This window comes from Lynx canadensis, chromosome A1 (assembly GCF_007474595.2).
Source record: "Lynx canadensis isolate LIC74 chromosome A1, mLynCan4.pri.v2, whole genome shotgun sequence".
Taxonomy (NCBI): Eukaryota; Metazoa; Chordata; class Mammalia; order Carnivora; family Felidae; genus Lynx; species Lynx canadensis.
The window spans coordinates 94,497,429-94,522,101 of record NC_044303.2 but is presented as its reverse complement, the minus strand read 5'-3'; the positions used below and the strand labels follow the sequence as shown (position 1 = coordinate 94,522,101).

The following is a 24,673-nucleotide window of genomic DNA, read 5'->3' as shown; positions in this document are numbered from 1 at the left end:
TTCAAAGTCCTACGTTACAGGGTACTTAAAAGAAAAAGAAAGAAAGAGAGAGAGAGAGAGAAAGAAAGAAAGAAAGAAAGAAAGAAAGAAAGAAAGAAAGAAAGAAAGAAAGAAAAGCAATCATTTTTGGTGGGTATTAGGGAACCAAATGGTTATGAAAACTGGTCAAGAATTTACCTGCCTTTCCTATACAAACTGTACCTTTTAAACCCATCATCTCTGTCTTTTAATTCATTTAGTTCACACTTAGTGTACTAAATACCTACTTTAAAATTTCATTTAAGTTACTTTCATTTTTCATCACAAAGTTGGTTGGTTTGATCAAATTTTACTTATATTCTCCCCCTCCTCTTTTAAACAAAAGATTCTACGGTTTATAATAATGATTATGATTTCTTTCTATTTTCTCTTAATCAAATAAATGACTTTACTATTACTTGTAAAACCTTCCTATGTGAGCGAGAAACTGTTTCAGATCAGAACGTCTTGGTGTGTGTGTGTGTGCCATCTTTAGTCTTCACATCCAGACCAATTCTGGGTAGCGGGGAGCTATCTCTACCTCAGGGTGTCTACAATGTTAGTTTATGTGGCTGATACAGAAATAAGTACTTAAAGATTCATAATAAGATACAATAAAGACAGTAAAGGAAAAGACACTAGCTTAAGGGCTGGGCATTGGGCCACATGGAAAGTGGTATACTGAGGCTAGAAAATGAGTGATCGATGTATGCAGTAGCAAAACATCTGGTAAAGCTATCACCTGTGACACTTTGAAAAGCAGATAAATTTGCCCACGAAAGCTCTTCTGACATAGAAACTGACGATGCTCCGGACAGTGACAGCTTTGTTACCGTGGATCCCAGAATTAAGGTATATGGAACAAGATAAACATACTGCATGAATGAGAGGTATTCTGCTATTTCTTAAACTGTAGCATAAACTAGCCCATCCCGATTGAAAACAGAAGGGGTAATCTTTACAACTTCCCCCTTTCACTGAACCAGCTGTGGTCCAAAAGGAGGCTGAGGGCTGCGTGCAAAATTTTGTACCTGCCCCTAAGAAAAAATGAGCTGAGCTGGTTAGGAGATCCCTGGCTGGGGAAGGTCCAGGGCTGCTTAAGAGTTGAAAACAATCCTACTTTCATAGAAGGGCTCAAAACAAGACTAGCATTGTTTTAGACAGAGAAGGGAGGGATAGGAAAGGTCCTGCTATCCTGAAGCTTTTATCTCATTGCACTGAAAAAAATGAAAACAAGAGCTTAGCCTAGAAAGAACAGATCTAGTTAATTTTGGCAGGTTCTAAAATAGTGATACACTGTTGTACGAAGGTATAGGCTACACATACTATATACTGCAGGATTCCATTTTTGTTGGTCTTAAAGATGTATTTGTTGGGGCGCCTGGGTGGCTTAGTCGGTTAAGTGGCCGACTTCGGCTCAGGTCATGATCTCGCGGTTCGTGAGTTCAAGCCCCGCGTCAGGCTCTGTGCTGATGGCTCAGAGCCTGGAGCCTGTTTCGGATTCTGTGTCTCCCTCTCTCTGACCCTCCCCGTTCATGCTCTGTCTCTCTCTGTCTCAAAAATAAATAAACGTTAAAAAAGAAATTAAAAAAAAAAAAAAGACGTATTTGTTTCTATACTTGCTCGTACAAAACAATCTAGAACTCTAACACTCTCAAATGTTAACACTAATGTTCATTAAACAATTAGAGTGAGGTGGTTCTAATATCTAACAGCCTAAGTAAGCAAAGTAAAACCTAAGCCTGTAAATGTCTCAAGGTTAAGAAATCAAAGCCTAAAGACAACCCATCACAGCAAACTCGACTTTCTCAAATAATACAACTGCTTGAGTTATAATCAGTCAGTTAATTCCCTTGCTTTGCTTCCGCCTTTTCTCTATAGAAGCCTCTCCCCTCGCTCCTGTTGGAATACTCCTAAACATTCCCGGTTTGGCACTGCCCAATTTGAATCAGTATTGTTCAAATAAACTGATAAAACTTTTTTTTTTAATTTTTTTTTAACGTTTATTCATTTTTGAGACAGAGAGAGACAGAGCATGAATGGGGGAAGGTCAGAGAGAGAGGGAGACACAGAATCTGAAACAGGCCCCAGGCTCTGAGCTGTCAACACAGAGCCCAACGCGGGGCTCGAACTCACGGACCGCGAGATCATGACCTGAGCCGGAGTCGGACGCCCAACCGACTGAGCCACCCAGGCGCCCATGATAAAACTCTTAATATGCCTCAGCTTTTCTTTTAACATAAGGCAACCCCTGAAGTTGAATGGCTTCTACTTATTTTCCACTAATCTGTATTTTCTGATTTTTCTTAAGTGAATGTATATCAATCAATGTAAATTAGAAGTTTTAAGGGGCGCCTGGGTGGCTCAGTTGGTTGATCATCGACTTCGGCTCAGGTCATGATCTCACGATTCGTGAGTTCAAGCCCCAAGATGGGCTGACAGCTCGGAGCCTGGAGCCTGCTTCGGATTCTGTGTCTCCCTCTCTCTCTTCCCCTCCCCCCCTTGCGCTCTGTTTCTCTCTCTCAAAAGTAAACATTAAAAAAAAAGAGGAAATTTTAAAAACATTGTGTACCATGTACGGAATCTGTAGATAAGTGGAGCTTAATTTCCCTCTTACAGATCTCTTTTATTCTCTAGTACAAACGTGAGAACTTCACTCTTACTACAATGTTTCTAAGAGATTCCTCAATTTTCTTAAACTGCTAGATGTATTACACAAACTAATGATTTTGAACAGTCTTTTTTTAAATTTTTTTTTTTCAATGTTTATTTATTTTTGGGACAGAGAGAGACAGAGCATGAACGGGGGAGGGGCAGAGTGAGAGGGAGACACAGAATCGGAAACAGGCTCCAGACTCCGAGCCATCAGCCCGGAGCCTGACGCGGGGCTCGAACTCACGGACCGCGAGATCGTGACCTGGCTGAAGTCGGACGCTTAACCGACTGCGCGACCCAGGCGCCCCTTGAACAGTCTTTTTTAAGCATTTTAATCATATTTAAGCATTTTAATCATGTACCAAAACATAATTTTGAATATTGCAAACCCTAATGCCTAAAAATAACAGAAGCCTTTGTAATTGTGAAAAAGTGCAAGGTACCGTAATTAGAGAAAAACTAAAAACTGACTCTTAAAAATATCAAGTTTAAGTCTTCTGCCCAAAATCAAGTCATTTAGTAAATAAGAAATATGACCTAGAAAACTGGCTAATAATAAAAGTATTCTTTGATTATTCAGAAATAATAAAATGCATTCCTTCGTTGTGCTATATCGTGAATGTGGTAGCAGTCACATAACTATATACATCTTCTGGGACTAACTAAATGTATGCTTAAAACTGCTGAATTTTGGGGGCGCCTGGATGGCTCAGTTGGTTGAGTGTTCGACTTTGGCTCAGGTCACAATCTTGCAGTTTGTCGGTTTGAGCCCCACTTCTGGCTCTGTGCTGTCAGCATGGAACCTGGAGCTTGTTTCAGATTCGGTGTCTCCCTCTCTCTCTGCCCCTACCAGCTTGTGCTCTGTCTCTCTCTCTCAAAAATAAATAAATGTTAAAAAGAATAAATAAAAAAAAAATTTAAAAACTGAATTTTGGTGTGTGTAAATTATACCTCGATAAAGCTGATTTTTAAAAATCACCTTTTCTGCTAAAATTTTCAGCATATTATTTCAGACTATTTTATTCAATGGATTAATTATTCAAAACAACTTGTTACTGATGCCTGTGTGGCTCAGTCGGTGAGCTTTGGATTCTGTTTCCCCTCTCTCTGCCCCTCCCCCACTTGCACTCTGTCTCTTTCAAAAAGAAACAAACACTAAAACCAAACCAAAACAAAACAAAAAACCTTGCTACATTATATAAGCTTAATAAAGAAAAAAACCTGTGTGTGGTAAAAGTGTACTCTCTTCCTCCCAAATTCCCTATCACCAGCACCAGGTAATAAATACTGGCTACAAAGTTCAGCAATCCTTCCCTCCTCTCATGTATGGAATCTGTAGGTAAGTGGAGCTTTTTAGCAGACCATCATGTCTTATCAATTCACCCTCCTGCATCCCTACTGTACTGTCTTACTTCTCTTCTTTCTGGAACTCCTCAAAAAGATTTCTAGCAGATTTCCCTGCCTTTAATCTCCCACCTACCACCAATCCGATCCAATCCAATCTTCGTAATGTAGAAAAAACTGATCTTGCCAAAACAAAAACCAATGTACAAACAAGGCAACAATAAATGCCAATACATATTTTTATTAAAAAAATTAAAGTGCGTCAGAACAAAGTCCAAAATCCGTGCACTGAAGACACTTAAATTAGGCCTCTCAATCAATACCACCCCACCCCCACCCCCCACAACACACACACCAAAGGCCTGTATTTTATATCTCTGCCTCTAGAGCCATCCTCTCCACTTCGGTCAGTGAAATATCTACTAATCCTTAAAAATCCAACTTTAATGTAATCTCCTCCACTCACATCCCCCTGGGCAGGGGCAGGTGGGACAGCTGTGTTCCCATTAACACTCAACACACTGCTACTTAATGAATGCCATGGTCTCCTCCTCTAGATGTGGATTCCTCTGGCCAGGGTCTGAATCTTCGGCACCAAGCGCAGTGCCTGGTTCATAGTAAACATAATTTATTAGTTATACTAAATAAATAAGAAATAAAAATAGTATTATTCACTAAATCCATTTTTACTTTGACAAATACAAAATAACATTTTTCTTAGATACAGAGCTCAGAAGATTTAACAATACAGAAAGAGTACCTTGTCTACATGGAAAATTAAATCCAGTTCACAGACATTTTCAAAACACTTGTCTAACGTTTCCACAAACACCTGAAGAAAAAGAAAAGAAAAAAAGGTTAAGAGCTCTTGAGAACTGTATAAATTCATTCAAACCTATCATCTACAAAGGAGACAATTCTTAACTGTGAACAAACACTTTTCTAAACTCCGCTATCACATTTGTTTTAAATTAAATACTGCATTAAGTGCAACAGGAATAATTATACACTATTGCTCATAACTATGTTTCAATACATTAACATACAAAACAAAATAAACTTTGCTGAAAATAACTAAAACTAGAAATTCTTAGCACCATTACTTTAAAAAGCGCTGAAAAAAAAAATAATCAAATCAGGCTCCCTATCTTCATGTGAGGAAAAAAGAAAGCTTACTGGAAAGATTTATCATGATAGATGGACATAGTCCAAGTATCTACTACATCTAATGCATCCAGTTTGTAATAAGCAATTAATTCAGGATAAAAGATCACTCAAAATTATCTATGGAAAAAGCAAAAAAGACTTTGGAATCAGACTTACCTGAGTTCAAGCTCTGGTTTGAATACCTTGTAGGGCCTTGCGGGGGGGGGGGGGGGGGTTAATGCAGCAGGCCTGTGAGGCTCAAAACCTATACATCCCCCAAAATGGCCTGTTTACCAGACTAGCCCTTGACTAGCTCCTGGGAACTGAGCTCTGAGCCCCTGTACAGTTCTGATAAGTATGTTCTGGCATGCCTGAGTCCTTGGGCTGCACTGTATACCAGTCTGAACAAACAGTTTATGCTAACAATGTGATTTATGATGAACAACTCCTTACCTCTGAGGTTCTAAAGCTTAAGTAAGCAAGGTCAAGTCACGATGGTGCCACATGCCTATGTGACTGACCCCCAACAAAAATCCTGACACACAGGCTAGGAGTGACTGTCCCTGATCGCAAACACATTACACATACCATTTCTGGGGAAATTAAAACATATCTTGTGTGACTCCAGTGGGAAGGGACACATCGAAGCTTGCGCCTGGTTTTCTCCAGACATCCCCTCATGTGCTTTTCCTGTTTCTTACCACTGTACTAAACCCTAACCATGAGCACAGCAACTTTGGAGTCCTGTGAATCCTAGCAAATCAATGAGATGGTCTTGAAGACCTTTGACACAAACTTTCAAAAATTAATTTCTTAAATTCCCTTGGATAGGTTGTCATTCTGTTTCTATCTCTATTCCCACCACCCTTCTCAAAGGTTAATGTCACAGACAGGATGACCACAAAATTTATCATACAAACTGGGGGCATGAGGAGTAAAAACGAGCAGCTAAAATTTTATGATTATTAAGCTATAATAGTATGCAATGTTATCATAATTTCTTAACAGCCTGGAACAAAAGATATAAAGAAGGACTTACTCACAAATGGAAACATGGTTACTTTATTCACAGGTGATCCTATAGGACAAGGAGTAAAATGCAAACAGCAGGCGTCTTGCTAAACTACTCATATCTCAGGCCAATTTATACAGATCTCTAACCCAAGGTTCCTTCCATCCATGCAGATGGTAAGATAGGTGAAACATTACAAACAAGGAACTGTAGGACTATAATCAATATCTCTCAGACCAAGAGTTGGCAAACTTTCTCCACAAAGGACCATAGAGTGAATATTTTAGCTTTGTGGGCCATATGGTGCAACAAAAAGCAACTATATAGATATATAAACAATGAGCATGGGGGTGCCTGGCTGGCTCAGTTGGTTAAGCGTCAGACTTCCGCTCAGGTCATGATCTCATGGCTCATGAGTTCGAGCCCCCTGCAGGGCTCTTTGCTAACAAAAGTCTGCGTCAGATTCTGTGTCTCCCTCTCTCTCTGCCCCCCCACCCCCCCCCCCCCCCGCTCATACTCTTGTCTCTCAAAATAAATAAACATTAAAAAAAAAAAAACTGTTTTAATGAGCATGGCTCTGCTCCAACAAAACTTTACAAAAAGGTGCAGCAAGCTGGACTTGACCTGCTGTAGTTTATTGGCCCCTGGCTTAGACCAAAGTCACTAGAAGTAAGAGGTCTATAAGTAACAAAGAATATATAGTTTTACTCGACAATTTCATTTGTGAGAAGGCAAATTATTCAGATGACCAAGTATGGGGGCATACAGGGGTCAGCCTCAAAGTTTCCAGTTAATTTCAATTTTTTTGAGGTAGGTAGGAAACAAAGAATATCCACTCAAACTCCCAACTTTATCTTAATTTCTCCTCAAGGTCTTAGTGACATGGTACCTGGAATGACTTTATTCACTCTACTTGAAACTAATTCAGATTCATTTTCCTTCTTTTTATAGCAGATTCTCGCTTATAAGCACTGAATGGGATAATGCTGCTTGAACAAAGAGTTGAACAAGCTTAACAAACTTGAACTTCTTTTTTATTTATTTTTTTTTAATTTTTTTTTCAACGTTTATTTATTTTTGGGACAGAGAGAGACAGAGCATGAACGGGGGAGGGGCAGAGAGAGAGGGAGACACAGAATCGGAAACAGGCTCCAGGCTCTGAGCCATCAGCCCAGAGCCCGACGCGGGGCTCGAACTCACGGACCGCGAGATCGTGACCTGGCTGAAGTCGGACGCTTAACCGACTGCGCCACCCAGGCGCCCCAACAAACTTGAACTTCTTAGAAGAATGTGAGAAGAGAAAAACTTTTCCCATTGATAAAGTAGAAAATATTACTTCTGAAACCGTACCTTTAAGTTGGAAATGGTCTGAATTCCAATTTATAACATCATATTTAAATAAGTTATAGTAAGTAAAGCCATTTCACTTCTGCTCCCCGGCTCCAGGAAATTTTTCCTGAAGCATAACATACATACACAGAAGTACACAAATCACAACAATGTATATAACCTGATGAATTTTCACAAAGTAAACATACCTGTGTAACCAACACCCAAATCAGGTGTTGAAATATTACCTGCACTGCAGAAGCCTCTCATACTTCAGTAAGTCACCATCACCATCAAAGGTAACCACTTTCTTTCTAATACGACAGATCCGTTTTGCCTATTTCTGAACTATATGAGATCATACAGTATGCAATCTTTTGTGAGTGGTGCCTTTTATTCATCAATACTTTTGTGAGATTCAACTATTACCTAATAGCTCATTCATTCTCATCTACTGTATGCCATTGCATGAATATACCACGACGTATTTATCCATTTCGCTGTTGACAGTTTGGGTTGTTTCCAGTATGGAGCCATTACAGTTAGCACTGCTAGGAATATTCTTATTCGTGTCTATTACTGAATGGATGCACACATACCCACTGAGTGCACACACAGAGGAGAACTGTGGGGTCACAGGGTAGCAGACGGCTTCAAACAGACTTCCAAAGCAATTCTAAAGATGGATACCCCAAAGAGCAGTATATGAGAGTTCCCACAATCACACAGCCTTGTCAGAGCGTTATGTTGTCCATCTCTTAATTTTAACCAATCTCATGGGTATGTGGCAGTAAGTCATTGTAACATCAATTTGTATTTCCCTGATAGCTGTAATGACACTGAGCGCTGTTTCATATTTATCAGCCATTTAGATATCTTTCTTTGTGATGTCTGTTCAAGATTTCTGCTCATTTTTGTATTGGTCTTTCTTGCTAGTGTCTAAAAATTCTTAAATTATCCTAGATACAGTCTTGTCATCTATACATATTACAGATATCTTCTCCTACTCTGTGGCTTGCCTTTTTATTCTACCAACGTTCTTGGAAGTTTTCACTTTCAATATTTTCCAATTTATCATCATCGTCTCTAAGGTTAATCTTTTTTTTATGTCCAATTTAAGAAATCTTAGCCTATAGTAACATCAAGAAGATATTCTCCCAGAAGAAAACAAAAACTTCACTGTTTTATCTTTCATGTTTCGACTAAATCTAGTGGAACAGATTTTTGTGTATGGTGTGGTTTAATTTAATCTTCTTTAATTTAAAATCATTATTAGGGATGCCTGGCTCAGTTGGTAAAGCATGCGACTCTTCATCTCAGGGTCATGAGTTCAAGCCCCAAGTGGGTATGGAGCCTACTAAAAATTTAAAAAATAATAAATAAAATCATTATTAGACCTACCCATCAGAGTCAAAAGTTTCTAATATGTCTTTATTTTTCCATGCTTAATTTTTCCAAATCACCTGGTTTCATTACCCATACACTATAAGCCATTGGTTTTTAGCCATCAGAAGATGACTATCCTGGTGAAAATGCTGTCTAAATACTTCCCCTCCATTTATGTACACTTATAAAAGATCAGTGGAACCCACTGAATCAATGTGCAGACTATGTTGGGCAAAGTGAAAAACAATTTTCCTGGTAGCTTTAAGTGAGCCACTGGCAAACCATGGAGTAGCAAAAAACTATGGGCTGTCAAAGAGACAGTAGGGTCTAGTGGTGAGGAAACCACCTCTGTTGCTACCTTGCTATGTGAGCGTCAGCATCACTTACTCCCCCAAACCTCAGAACTAGAAAACAGTGATAAAACTACCTACCTTTTTGGATTACCTCACAGATCTAGTTCGATAATTTTGATTAAGTGCGTAACACATCTAATAAAAGGAAACCAGTACTGTTCATCTGGCTGTTCAAAACATGCAAGGATTATAAAATTGAAATAGAAATAGAAAAGTCTAATTCTGCAGGTAAACAATGATATAAAAGCAAGGTGACTACCTGCTGGCAGGCCTTTGTGATATGCTTATTAATATAGAAAGAAAAATGTTGCCTATATTTAAACCAGAACAATACCACCTTTGAAAAATATAAATACAAAAAAAAAAGTGTCCTGCAGTAAAATGTCATTATAACTACAGGTTCTTAATTTAGGAAAAGAATTCTTAAGATTTAAGACATTTAAATGCTAAGTCTGGTCTAAACAAATCAAAAACCCTCTTCAAAAAAACCCTCTTCCACTGGGTGCCTGGCTGGTTCAGTCATAGAGCACGCGACTCTTCAGGGTTGCGAGTCTGAGCACCATGTTGTGTGTGGAGATTACTTAAAAAATAAATCTTAAAAAAAAGTTTCCATTAATCTTATTTTGATTTAGCAAAAATTCTTAATATAGTTAGAAATCTGGAGCTTTGTATGTAGATACACACACTGATGTGTCATATGGACAAGGCCAAGACAAAACTAATAATCTACAAACTGAAGTAAAGAAATTAAGAACAACAAATTAATGGGCCTTTGGGGTTCTAGCCAGAATAAAAAATAGTAACAAAGTTGCGATTGCATTATATCTCACAAGGAGATAGATAAAAAGAACCAAGTACTAAAAGTGACATGGTAAATAACACTCTCTTACGTTTCTTTTTTTTTTTTAAGTTTATTTGAGATAGAGGAAGAGGGAGAAAGTGAGCACAAGTGGGGGAAGGGCAGAGAGAGGAGCCCAAGCAGGTTCTGCACTGTCAGCGCAGAGCCCAATGCAGGGCTGGACCTCTCAAACCGTGAGATCATGATCTGAGCTGAAATCAAGCCACACACTTAACCAACTGAGCCCAGGCACCACTTTTATGTTTCATTTTCAAAATGATAAAAATTCTGGGGTGCCTAGGTGGCTCAGTCATTTGTGTCTGACTCTCGATTTTGGCTCAGGTAATGATCTCACGGTTCAAGAGATCGAGCCCCACGTCAGGCTCCGTGCTGCCATGGTGGAATCTGCTTGGGATTCTTTCTCCCTCTCTCTCTGTCCCTCTCCCACTTCCTTCTCTCTCTCTTTCTCTCTCTCTTTCTCTCTCAAAATAAATAAGCTTAACAAAAATAATACAAATTAAAAAAATAAAAATGATACAAGTTTTAAGGTCAATTTAAATAGAACGGTTATCTACTAAACAGCAACTCAATAATCTCTGCCCTCCAAAAATTCAAAGGTTAATGGGGAAAATATTAATTTACTAAGAGAATCATATTTTAAGTTTTCCTTCATTTTAATAATTATCTAATTTTCCAAAAAGAAACAAAAAAAACAGATTCACATCCACACAGAAATACTCTCCCTTCCCGGTGCCCTTGTAACAAAATTTTCTTGTGTTTCCTTTATCTTTAATTACAAACCTGGGTCTGGGCCACAAAGGTAACTGGAATCTGTTATGAGGCAGCTAAGTATTTAACAGTGCTTAGAACGTAAGAGCATAAGCTTTGGCAAGCATGTCTCATTAAAATTCCAGCTTAGCCTCTATGAAATCTAGGGCAAGTTATTTAGCTCTAAATCTTAGTTTCTTCATCTGGACATAATAATGGTACCTATGCCATACAGTCGTTTTAGTGATGAATATACATAGGGGTGCCTGGGGGGCTCAGGTTAAGCATCCAACTTTGGCTCAGGTCATGATATCACAGTCTGTGAATTTGAGCCCCCTATCGGCTCAGTGCTGACAGCTCAGAGCCTGGAGCCTGCTTCAGATTCTGTCTCCCTCTCTCTCTCTGCCCCTCCCCCACTCATGCTGTCTCTGTCTCTCCCTCTCTCAAAAATAAACATTAAAAAAAAAATTAAACATATATTGATGAAAATAAAGCCACACTCAATGACAAGAAAATGAACTCTTGGAGGACAAAGGCCAAAGAAATCAAGTTGAAGCTATCTTGGGAATACATAAGCAGGGTATTAAGTTGAGACTCTCATGAGAGAATTCAAGCACATAAAACAATAAAAAATCGGGGCACCTGGGTGGCTCAGTCAGTTGAGCGTCCAACTTCGGCTCGGGTCATGATCTCACAGCTCATGAGTTCGAGTCCCGCATCAGGCTCTGTGCTGACAGCTCAGAGCCTGGAGCCTGCTTCAAATTCTGTGTCTCCCTCTCTCTCTGCCACTACCCCACTTGTGTTGTCTCTCTCTCAAAAATAAAATAAAACATCAAAAAAAATGAATACACATAAAGGGCTTAGAACAATGTCTCCCTTCAAGAATATGTATGTTGGCTAGTATTATAATATACACATATGGAGAAATAAAAATATGCCTTAGGTAAAACAGAAGCCACAAAATATCCTTAAGCAATATCACTTACATGGCAGACCCACCCCCCACTTTATTTAAAAAAAAATATATTTTTTAAGAGACAGAGCATGTGTGGGGGAGAGGCAGAGAGAGAAGGAGTCACAGAATCCAAAGCAGGCTCCAGGCTCTGAGCTGTCAGCACAGAGCCTGACAAGGGGCTCAAACTCATAGACCATAAGATCATGACCTGAGCTGAAGTCAGACACTTAACTAATCGAGTCACCCAGGAGCCCCCCACCCTCCCTTTAGAGTTTTGTTTCTAGGTAAAATATAATTATTTTTTTCTTAGTTTGAGGACTTCTATCAGATTTCAGCAGGAAATCTATAACATTAAATGAAATATGTAAATGTTAAATTGACATATCATAAGATAGAAAAAGTCTTAAACCCCAAAATAGGAGGCACAAATTTAAGAATACTAATAATATGGCAAGAGATCTAAAAAAAAAAATTGTTTTTAGTCAGCAGCAAGATGTTCTAGAGAGATACTGGTTTAGCTCAAGCCAAGAATCCAAAAAACGCCACTAAAAATGTACCAGAAGAGGGGCGCCTGGGTGGCTCAGTTGGCTGAGCATCCAACTTCAGCTCAGGTCATGATCTCACACTCCATGAGTTTGAGCCCCGCGTCGGGCTCTGTGCTGACAGCTTAGAGCCTGGAGCCTGCTTCGGATTCTGTGTCTCCCTCTCTCTCTGCCCCTCCCCTGCTCATGCTCTTTCTCTGTCTCAATAATAAATAAATAAAAACATTAAAAAAAAATGTACCAGAAGAGCTGGGGAAGGCAAACTGAACTTAAAACCAGATCAACGGCCTTTGAAGAACACGATGAATACAGCCTAGGGACACTCTCCAGTACGTACTACTGCATGGAGATTCGGGATCTTCAAAATATGGTGCTTAAGGTGTGTAAATGGCACTGGACTTGGAATATGACTGGGTTCTGGACCGAATTTCCACCAAACCTGACCCAGACGCTAACATGCCGATGAGGACAGTCTTAGTAAAAACAGAGCCATTTATTGTGCATTTACCTCGTACCAGTACTTTACACAGATTAAACTCTCAACCTCAGCACGTAAAAATTAAAAGTTGATGAGAGGGCAAGCTGTCTTCTACTCTCACATCAAAATGATTCTAAAAGAGTTCACATCAAGGATTCTTTCTATGTGACTTATTTCTGTTTTTCTTAAAAAAAAAAAAAAAAAAAAGGTTAATGATAATAGCCAAAATCTATTGAGTACATGTTATTATGTCATTGCTATGGTTCCAGGCGCTTTAAATATATTATTTTATTTACTCCTTCATGGTAAGTCATAAGGCAGATACTTTTATTATCGGCCACTTACAGCACGAAAGGTTCTAAATTAGCAAAAAGTCAACTAACTACTAACACGGGTAAGTAGAAGAAAGTCTCACTGCAGAACCCAAATTCTTATTCACTAGGCATACTGCCTCCAACAATAGGAAATAGTACTTGATTTTAATGTAGTAAGTAGTTACTTAGAAAATTTGGAAAATACAGAATAGTATAAAGCAAAAACTAACTTTCAATACTTCTACCACCCACATGAACACAGAATTGTGCAAAGCGGACTTCTTGTACCATAGGAAACTTAATTATATTGGAGCCCCTCCATTAAAATGACTTAATATGATTTGTATGTTGGATTTAGAAGTCTAAGGAAGAATCAGGGTTTTCAACCAAATATTAATTTTGTTTTTTTTAATGTTTATTTTTAAGAGAGAGAGAGAGAGCGTATACGCACACAAGCAGGGGAGGGGCAGAGACAGAGGGACAGAGGATTCTAAGCAGGCTCCGTGCTGACAGCAGAAAGCCTGATGCAGGGCTCAAATTCACAAACTGCGAGCCAACCTCACAAACTCATAGACCTGAGCCAAAGTTGGACAATCAACCAACTGAGCCACCCAGGTGCCCAAAATACTAATTTTGAAAATGAAAATAGCCTCTGAATCATTTCCTTCTGTGCAAAAAAGCGACTCGTGAGAGATTATTAAAATTATATTTAAACTTACAAGCAAAAGCTGATCTAAAAATCATATCTGATCTTGAAAAATATTCTCCCACATATAATTAAAAAATGTTCTTCCATGTATATGGTACAATTGATACGACTTAGAACAAAATAAAATAAATGCAAAACCTAGAAAGATTTTCCTTATATAATTTTAACTAGTCAATACAGAGGGCATACTGGAAAATCACCATTTGGCAAACGCCACAACACTAATTCTTCAGGCAAGAATCACTGAAACAAACTGAAATTAATGACCAAAAAGATGATTAAAGGATATTTACATCATCTCAAAATTATTCCCCATAAGATACTTTCAAGCACAAAGAGATAACAGAAGTTTACAGTAGACGAACCTGGCAGGCACGGTCTTAACCAAGGGGTCGGAATAAATATTACAGTGAGACAAAATGAGATCGTGTCCCTCTTGATACGATGCACTGCAAAGGATGTTAACAGCGCTTCTGTGGTATACTCAAACTGAGGAATATTCTATAAAATAATGGGCTTGTACTCTTCAAAGGCTCCAGATATGAAAGACATGGAATGCATGAAAGACAAAGATGAACTATTACAGAGTCAGGGAGACTCAGGAGACGTGAAAACTAAATGCAGTACGTGACTTGAATTAAACTCTGAATGAGAAAAATGACAATACACGGGACAACTGGCAAGTTTTGAATGAGGTCTGTAGATTAAATAATAGTATTATATCGATGTTGATTTCCCGATTTTAGTCACTATACTGTGGTTATAGAAGATGTTAAATTTAGGGAATCTGGGTGAAGGTATGATATGCAAGAATTCTTTGTATTGTATTTGTCACTCTTTTGTAAGTATGAAATAATTTCAACATATGTTTTTGAAAACTTTAAAGAAGAAGAAAACCCAAGCTTAATGAGTCTCCTCCTGTATTACCAATTCCTCCCTGAAAACCAACCATCCTACCCTGGCAAATTAGGAATTCACCTTAAGTCAAAGAAAAACACCAAGATAAGTTGAGTTTTTCTCTCTCTCTGAAACCTACTTTAAAAGGAGAAAAAAATAAATTTTATTTTTTTCTAGTTCCAAAATTCTGACTTTAAGTACCTGAGTTCCAAAATACTTTCTTTACAGGTGTGCCTGAGTGGCTCAGTTGGCTGAGCGTCCGACGTCAGCTCAGGTCATGATCTCACGGTGAGTTTGAGCCCCACTTCGGGCTCGCGGCTGTCAGCAGGGAGCCCACATCAGATCTTCTGTCGCCCTCTCTCTCTGCCCCTCCCCCACTCACACTTTCTCTCTCAAAAATAAACAAACATTAAAAAAATTTTTTCAATACTTTCTTCACCACTAGAAATTACATAATAACATATCTACCATGTTCTAGGCCCTATGCCAACTATAAACATTAGCTCTCATTCTTACAACAATGTTGATAAGGTAGGTATGCCTATCAGCACCTACAGACAAGAGAATTGGGAATGGATAAGTGGATACGGTTAAGTAATTTGCTCAAAGTTATATAACTGTTAGATGGCAAGAGGCAGTATTCAAATCCATGCCATTTGACTCCAAACACCAACCTGACTCTATGATGCCTCCCTAGAGGGTGGCTGAAAAGTTAACAGGTAAATTAGAAAAGAATCTTCAAATTCAATACCAAGATGTATCACGAAGCAGCAGTGTAAATAAGTGAAAAGTGAATATATTTCCAATTATTGGAAAATAGACTTCTCAGTAAAAATAAGATAGAAAACGAATTGTTTATAGAAACATTTTTTGGTTTCTTTCATGTATATGAGAAATGAATCTTACTGAAAACAGAAACTTTTAATACTCAGGTTAAAGTATGGTGTAGCAAGTGTAAATTTTCCTGAAATGATCCCAAGTAATCACTCTGGATTGCTGGCAAAATAAGCCAACTGGACCAGGGCTCCCTCTTTCGTCAGAAGAGGAACTGCACCAGAACTCATCCTCCCATGGACCAGCGGTTTATCTCCCGGCACCCGCCGCCCAGGGGAGCTGCAACTTCCCATAGTCCCTAAGTGCTGGTCAGCTGATCTTCCTAGATAATTCTTAAAAATAACCTAGAGAGCCCAAAGTTGATGCAGTATGCTACTTAACAAGGTGCTTTCAAGCATAGCCTTATAATAAAAGAGAACAATAACATGGGGTGGTAGGCAGTGAGGCTTCCACTGGCACCATTCTATGTCCAGCAGCACCCACCTAGCACAATTTCCTATGTGATAAAGGGAAGATCACAGGATCTTTCTTCACTTAAGTATTCTTGACTTACAAGTTCCTCCAATTAGGTCAATTTCTTAGTGGCTAACTCTATCACCATATAAAATTCATTCTAAGCACACAACATAGAGGATAAAAAGATTAACAAATTCTCATAAAAATAAGATAAAATAGAACTTCCTTATCCAATTCAATTTGCATACTAATGGAATAATACTTTGTATGCCTTCCTTATAAATATACGCTTTAATGGTAAAGTTAGCTAAAAACCACTGTCTACTACACGTCAGTCATTTAGCCATAAGCTTCATGTATCTTTTTTGATGCTTATACCTACTCTATAGGTTGGCATTATTATTATCACTCCATTTTGTAGATGAGGTCAATGAAGGTCAAAGAGGTTAAGTAACTTGAACAAAGTTATACAGCCAGTACAGGGGCAGAGGCTGAATGATGTTAACCATAACTAGCTTGCTTTAATTCACTGATCTTTCTAACAACCTCATGAAGTTTATAGGCAGCAAATTAAAATAGGCACCCTTGGGGCACCTGGGTGGCTCAGTTGGTTGAGCATCTGACTCTTGATTTCAGCTCAGGTCATGATCCCAGCATTGTGGGATCAAGCCCTACATCTGGCTCCATGCTGAGCGTGGAGCCTGCTTAAGACTTTCTCTCTCTCTCTCTCTCTCTCTCTCTCTCTCTCTCTCTGCCCCTCCTCCAACTCGTGTGCACACACACTTTCTCCCTCTCTAAAATATAAATGGATGAAGGAAGGAAGGAAGGAATAAATAAGTAAATTAAATAGGCATGCTTTATACAGGTGAAAAAATTCAAGGTCTATTAAAATCAAATGACAAGCTCAATATTTGGTTCAATCAGCATCAGCAGCCATAAGTAAAATAATTTCACAAACGTCGGTCTAACGTTCAGTACCATAGCAACAACAAATGCTACACATGGAGCTCTGGTTTATATACATATTATAACACCATGTATGATCAAACATCTTTTTTAACCTAAAGAAAAGTTCAGCTGTTAGTGTAATAGGGAAGGACAGGATAAAATAGGCAGAGAGGGAAAGGTTAGGACCTGAGGTCCCTGGGTGGGGAAAAACACGTATTTTGTAACAGTACTAGGAGTGTCTAACCACAGCAAACCCCCTTGGGTGTAAGGTTCCTCTTAAGAATGTAACAGAGCCCACCTACTCCCCGCCTCAGGTTCCCCTCAGGAATTTGACAATCAAGGTACCTAACTAAAAAAAGTAAACCATGAAACTTATGTTATACGAGGGACAGTACGACCAGTCTGACCCCTCACACAATGGAGTCGAGCCAATCAGGAATGGACAACCCAGCACCTAGAGCTATCAAGCCAATAAGGGTAGAACCTGAGAAGGAACTAGGGGGAAGGCACGAAGGGGGGCTGATCAGAACCTTATAAAACAAGGACCCTGGCCTTATGTTCCGGGTATTCATTTTCTAATGCCCCCCTCTCTGTAAAGAGAGCTCTCCTAATACTCTTCTTTTCTTGCACTTTAATAACTTTTGCCTGCTCCTCAATTTTTGTCCACCTCTTTCATCCTGCAAAGTGGCAAGACAACGAATCCCGAGTATTGAGGTAGAAAATCCTGCAACATTAGTACCCAATTTTGTCCTGACTACAACCAAACAAGACCTGATGCTGATGTAATTGCTACATGCGGTACAGAAAACTGTAACAGAATTTGGAATTATCTAGTGAACTTTTATGCCTCCATTTATTATCAGCTTGGCATAATAAATTAATTGAGGACAATATGGCTGCTTATAAATAACTCAACCAACCACTGTCAATATTTAATGAACCTCTCATTCTCACTCTGTAAATATTTTAACACTGCCAATGAAGACATGCTACAACAGAAAGACTAAAAAAAGCCAGGTATCAAGTCTGAAATCTGCTTATATGGCAGTCAATATCACACTCAAATAGTACGTATCAGAAACAAAAAAGGATCACCATTTCCCCAACTTACTTACAAAGAATTAAAAAAAGAAACAAAAGAAAACAGAGGCTGATGGTACTCAATTTGGTGATACAGTGGCCTAAATTCCACAGGGAATTTAGTGATGATGTCTTCTCTCAGATTTCACAAAAGATAAAAAGTCAAATCTGGGACAGCATATGCATACCTCAGAAACACAAAACCTCTGCATAAAAATACATGCTCCCAATGATCATTTGAATGGTATCATTTTCAACATTGGAAAAAAAAAGCAAAATTTAGCATGTTTCTGAATTATATGATGACGTTTGGGACATCTGGGGGGCTCAGTCAGTTAAGCTTCCGATTTCGGCTCAGGTCATGGTCTCACGGTTCATGAGTTCGAGCCCCACATTGGGCTGTCTGCTATCAGCACAGAGCCTGCTTGGGATCCTCTGTCCCCCATCCCTCTCTGCCCCTCCCCTGCTTGGGCTCTCTCTCTCAAAATAAATCAATAAACTTATTTAAAATATATATATATATATAGATAGATAGATAGATAGATAGATAGATGTTTTGTTTTCCTGATTAATTCTTTAAAGAATATACAAGACCAAGAAGTTTTGATCTAAACTCTCTTGATTTATAATTTTCCATTTCTACTTTTGACATTACACTTGACTTTCTTGAAGCTAGAGAGAGGATGGACGAAGCAAGAAAATCAGCTCTAACTTAAGCTTCTGATTAGCTGTTTCATGAAACAGAAGAAGCTATAAGCTATTCCCTTCCACCTTTGTTCATTCAACCAACATTTTTAAAGTGACTGCCTCGTGCATGCTCAGCACTCCCTCTGAAGTATTTAACGATCCCTGGTAATCGCAGGGGAAAGACAGCAACCACAGAACCTCCAACATGTTGGTGGTAAGCAGTAAATTTAATTGTCCCTGTAAGGGAAGTTACAGAACTTTTTTTATGACATGACAGATCAACATTTGATAACTCAATTGGACTCTCTTAGAATAACAGCTCTAACCTACATTAGCAATAGGAAAGTGACACAATACTCCTGAAATCTTCTTTTCTGTGTCTTACCTAGTATCAAGACAAATTATCAACATTTGAACAGTAATGGCTAAAATATCTTACAAAACACAGACCCAGTTTCCACTTTCCAGAAAGGTATGATAGAATTTATTTCAGATTTGATGCAGGATATTTGTTCTTTGACAACTCCCCGTATAATTCTCTTCTGAGATATAACCACTAAACTATCGTAACCATTAAGATCAGTCACAGAAACAAAGAAATAATGATGATGGCTTAAATCCCAGGACACAAATATAAAATACTTCTGATTGGTCTCTAGGAAAATTCATATTTGTTTTAGTCTTTCTCAACTGCAATCTTTCTCTTACAGAGTAAATTTGAAACAGATTGCTTTTCTCCTTTTTTTCCTCTTGTAACATTAGCTAGCTCAAGGAAATAAAAAAGTGTTTTGGAATGTAGTGTGTATGTCTACCACTCCCTTCAGTTGTGGACAAGTGAGAGAGAAATAGAAAACACAGTTTCATGTTAACAAATCATTTTCTAAAAAAACACAAAGTTTCTATGAAATAATAGTGCAATGAATTAACTACTACCTATATGGGATAAACCAAGAAATGTGTTAATGAACAAAGTTAAAAGGCAATCCAATACTGGGTTCTGATTAACCCTTAACTGTTACCTAATTCATACATAAGTAAGTTTGCTTCTCTTTCTTTACTAGAAAAGCCTTTGGGAAAACAAAACACAATAAAACTTAGCAGTGTTTCTCACGGAGGCCCCAGGAGGAAATTAAGTATCTATCTAAGGGCTCGTGAGGCATATTCACCTCAAACTCAAAATTTCTTTGAAGTTTCCTCTTACAGCTTTAAATATTATAAAAATTTCTATTCTACCTCATATTACAAACATATATATCTTAAAGGCATCATTTCCTCACCACCAATTAAAAAACGAAAGAGCAGGGGCTACTGGGTGGCTCAGTCAGTTGACCGTTGGACTTCAGCTCAGGTCATGATCTCACAGTTCGTGGGTTCGAGCCCCACATAGGGCTCTGTGCTGACAGCCGAGTCTGCTTTGGATTCTGTGTCTCCCCCTCTTTTTGTCCCACCCCTGCTTGTGCTCTCTCTCTCTCAAAAACAAATTTTTAAAAAATGGAAAAAAAAAAAAAAGAGCAAGAATGTCTGCTATGATCACTTTGTGGCTTCATGGAACTCAGACACCCACCTCTTTCTCAAAACCTAGTTTAAAATTATGGATCAAGAGTAATTTGGCATATGAAATGCTCCATTTATCACTTGTCCTTTTTTTTCTTCCATTATTAACAATATTTGATACCAAAAGCCTTAATCTGGCCATTTACTGTTCTTAAACTCTGGAACTCAGAATTACTGCCAAAGTTTTCTGCTTTGGTTAATTTCTCATTACCCTATCATACTAACTAGATCTCTAAGCATGCCCCCTTTGTGCTGACTGCAAAACCATGAAACTTATTTGGCACAAAAAAACTTCTTTTTTACATGCAGCTTTCTCCAATTGACTACCATGTGCCTACACCATGCCCCTATGTTTTTGCCCTGTCTGGGGCCAAGAAAGAGAAAGAAAATGTATGTTCAGAGCACTCCTTCATGATAATCTTACTCCAGCACAATTATTTGTAGCAGTTACATTTGTTTATTGTGCCAGAGTTAGTTTTAACTATCACAAACAAAAGGTACAAAAATCTCAAGTGTATACACAGCTTCATGACTTTCGCCAATGGAATCAGTGCTCAGATAAAAAAAATAAACAAAATAAAATATCACTAGCACATAGCAACTAAATTTTATTTTTCTAGCAAACTCCTTGTGCCCCTCCCCTGCTCATGCTCTGTCCCAAAATAAGTAAGCAAACATTTTTTAAAAATTAAAAAAGAAAAAAAAAGAACAAACACAAAGGCTCTGAGGTGGAGGCACGGCTGGTGTTATTTGAGAAACAGCAAGCTGGCCACAGGGGCTGGAGGAAAAGGGAGAAAGAGAGAAGATGAAGTAAGAGAAGCAGAAGGGTACAGGGAGAGGAGTCAGAGCCTGTGGGGCCTCATGGGTCAATCGTAAGGAATCTGGATTTTACTCGGAGCTAGAAGGAAAGCCACCAGAGAATTCAGAATGTAAGAGGTGACTATTTCAACAGTATCGCCAGCTGTTTTGCTAAGAAAAGATGAAACAGAAAAGACAGTGGAAGCAGGAAGAACATCAGGAACCTATGTTAACAGTCTAGGCAAGAGCCAACGGAGGCCTGGACCGGCGTGGTGGCCGTACAGATAGTGTGTGGTCACATTCTGTGTCTCCTACAGGACTTGCCGAAGAAGAGGTCAGAGAGACCAGGCGACTGAAATGAAGCACCTCTAGGGGCAGGTGAAAAGCAGGCGAGTGCAGTGTCCCAGAAGCCAGGTTAGCAAGTAAAGAATCTTAATCAAATAAAGGAGGACTGATGAGAACCTCTGGATTTAGCAACAACAGAGCTGAAAACCTGAATGGAGTATGTTTAAAAAGAGTGAAGAAGAGAAGAAAAATCTGAAACCGTGTGTGCTGACACCTTGTTTAAGGCATTCTGACAGAAAGGGAGGGAAAGACAGGGGGCAGTGGCTGAAGGGGGAAGTAGGGGTAGGACTTCTTTCAAGATGGGAGAACGTACTAGAGCTGGTGGGAATGACTGGGGAGAGAGAGGGAAAAGGATTCAGGAGAGAGAGGGAGAAGTGCTAGAGCCATGGGGAGGAGACTGCTTCGTAAGTGGGTGAGCTGGTCTTAGGCAGGAGCATGGGGGGTTCCTCCCTCACAGGAGAGAAAGCAGAGTGCATGGACCCAGATGCGGAGTCTATGGAAGTTCTCTTCTGATGGCTTCAGTTCTCTCAGTGAAGGAGGAAGCAAGACGCCACAAGTGCCAGAGCTTTGACAAAGGAGAACCTACCAGTTGACCAGGAGTCTGGGAGATGGAGGGATCAGGGAAATATGATTACTGGGTAGCATTAAGGACTCACCGAGGTTGGAGATCATAAATTTAAAGTGAGACCTGTAGCTTCACAGAGCTAGAACAAACAATCCTAAAATTTGTATGGAACCAGAAAAGACCCCAAATAGCCAAAGCAATCTTGAAAAAGAAAAACAAAGCTGGAGGCATCACAATCCCAGACTTCAAGCTGTCTTACAAAACTGTAATCATCAAGACAGTATGGTACTGGCACAACAACAGACACTCAGATCAATGGAACAGAATAGAGAACCCAGAAACGGACCCACAAACGTATGGCCAACTAATCTTTGACAAAGCAGGAAAGAATATCCAATGGAATCAAGACAGTCACTTCAGCAAGTGATGCTGGGAAAACTGGACAGCAACATGCAGAAAAATGAACCTGGACCACTTTCTTACACCATGCACAAAAATAAACTCAAAATGGATGAAAGACCTCAATATAAGACAGGAAGCCATCAAAATCCTCAAGGAGAAAGCAGGCAAAAACCTCTTTGATCTTGGCTGCAGCAACTTCTTACTCAACATGTCTCCAGAGGCAAGGGAAACCAAAGCAAACATGAACTATTGCGACCTCACCAAAATAAAAAGCTTCTGCACAACGAAGGAAACAATCAGCAAAACTAAAAGGCAACTGACGGAATGGGAACAGATATTTGCAAACGACATATCAAAGGAGTAGTATCCAAAATCTATAAAGAACTAATCAAACTCAACACCCAAAAAACAATCCAGCGAAGAAATGGGCAAAAGACATGAATAGACACTTCTCCAAAGAAGACAACATCCAGATGGCCAACCAACACATAAAAAATGCTCAACATCACTCATCATCAGGGAAACAGAAATCAAAACCACAATGAGATACCACCTTACATCTGTCAGAATGGCTACCATTAACAACTCGGGCAACAACAGATGTTGATGAGGATGTGGACAAAGAGGAACCCTTTTGCACTACTGGTGGGAATGCAAACTGGTGCAAGCCACTCTGGAAAACAGTATGGAGGTTCCTCAAAAAATTAAAATTAGAACCACCCTACAATCCAGCAATTGCACTACTAGGTATTTATCCAAGGGATACAGTTATGCTGTTTCAAAGGGGCACATGCACCCCAATGTTTATAGCAGCACTATCAACAATAGCCAAAGTATGGAAAGAGCCCAAATGTCCATCGATGGATGAATGGATAAAGAAGATGTGGTACATAGATACAATGGAGTATTACTCGGTGATCAAAAAGAATGAAATCTTGCCACTTGCAACTACATGGATGGAACTGGAGGGTATTACGCTAAGTGAAATTAGTCAGTCAGAGAAAGACAATTATCATATGACTTTGCTCATGAGGACTTTAAGACACAGAACAGATGAACGTAAGGGAAGGGAAACAAAAATAATATAAAAACAGGGAGGGGGTACAACACATAAGAGACTCATAAATATCGAGAACAAACTGAGTGTTGCTGGAGGGGATGTGGGAGAGGGAGGGTGGGCTAAATGGGTAAGGGGCACTAAGGAATCTACTCCTGAAATCATTGTCACACTATATGCTAACTAACTTGGATGTAAATTAAAAAAATGAAATGAAATGAAAATAAGAGCAGCTGTGGGGTCTAGCCCCCACTCCAGCACTGACTTCTGCTTTCAGTGGGGATACAGGTGAGGAGCCACCATTCTTTTTAAAAAAAAATTTTTTTTAATGTTTATTTATTTTTGAGAGGGAGAGAGACACAGAGTGCAAGCAGGGGAAGGGGAGACAGAGAGAGAGAGAGAGAGAGAGAGAGAGGGAGGGAGAAGAGAGAGGGAGAGACAGAATCCGAAGCAGGCTCCAGGCTCCAAGCTGTCAGCACAGAGCCCAAAGCAGGGCTGGAATTCATGAACCGTAAGATCATGCTCTAGCCAGAGACAGACACTTAACTGATGGAGACACCCAGGTGCCCCAGGGATCCACCATTCTGAAATTTATTGTACTAGGCACCTGACGGGTACTTTCAGTGGGGAATAAACCACTTTTTACTCTTTTAGATCTTTCTTCTCATATATATACCTCTGTATTTCTAAAAAATATACCCATATTCTGTTCTTTCTCGAAAAAAAAAAGTGAGACCTGTGGAATGGCTATGTTTGTTTTTTTTCTACAAGTACATACAGACATTTGGATACAAAGAAGGAGCTAAGTGTATACCAGACTATGATTTATCACGACTGACCATGGAATTGAAGCGGGGTAAGGAATATAAGACATCAGGAGGATGGACAGTAAAAAAAAAAAAAAAGCTAAGATTCAAAAGACTGAAGGTCCCAACAGGCTCAAGGAATTATTGCATTAATAGAAACTGCGATATGGAGAAAGGTGGTAGACAGAGGGGAAACTGAAATGGAGATTATGGAGAATGGCAGTTTGGATAAAAACAAGGTCTAGAAATGAACACCAGGTGCAGCAGAGGGCAAAAGTTCAATGAAAGGGAATACTAGTCTGAAGACACCAGGGTACTGGGAGAATTATCCACATGAATACTGAATACTGAAATCACCAAGAATTAGAACACAAGTAGTACCAGTGACTGCCAGTGA

The 24,673-nt window shown here is 39.2% G+C and overlaps 1 protein-coding gene across 2 annotated transcripts in view; it reads right to left on the bottom strand.

Annotated features, from left to right (window-relative positions):
* AP3S1 (adaptor related protein complex 3 subunit sigma 1) overlaps window positions 1-24,673 on the bottom strand; it is a 73,135-nt gene that overhangs the window by 20,206 nt on the left and 28,256 nt on the right. For both annotated transcript variants that reach the window (XM_030316857.1, XM_030316855.1), the window contains exon 4: window positions 4,778-4,849. In XM_030316857.1, coding sequence (XP_030172717.1) covers window positions 4,778-4,849 — 72 coding nt within the window. The remainder of the gene's footprint in view (window positions 1-4,777; window positions 4,850-24,673) is intronic.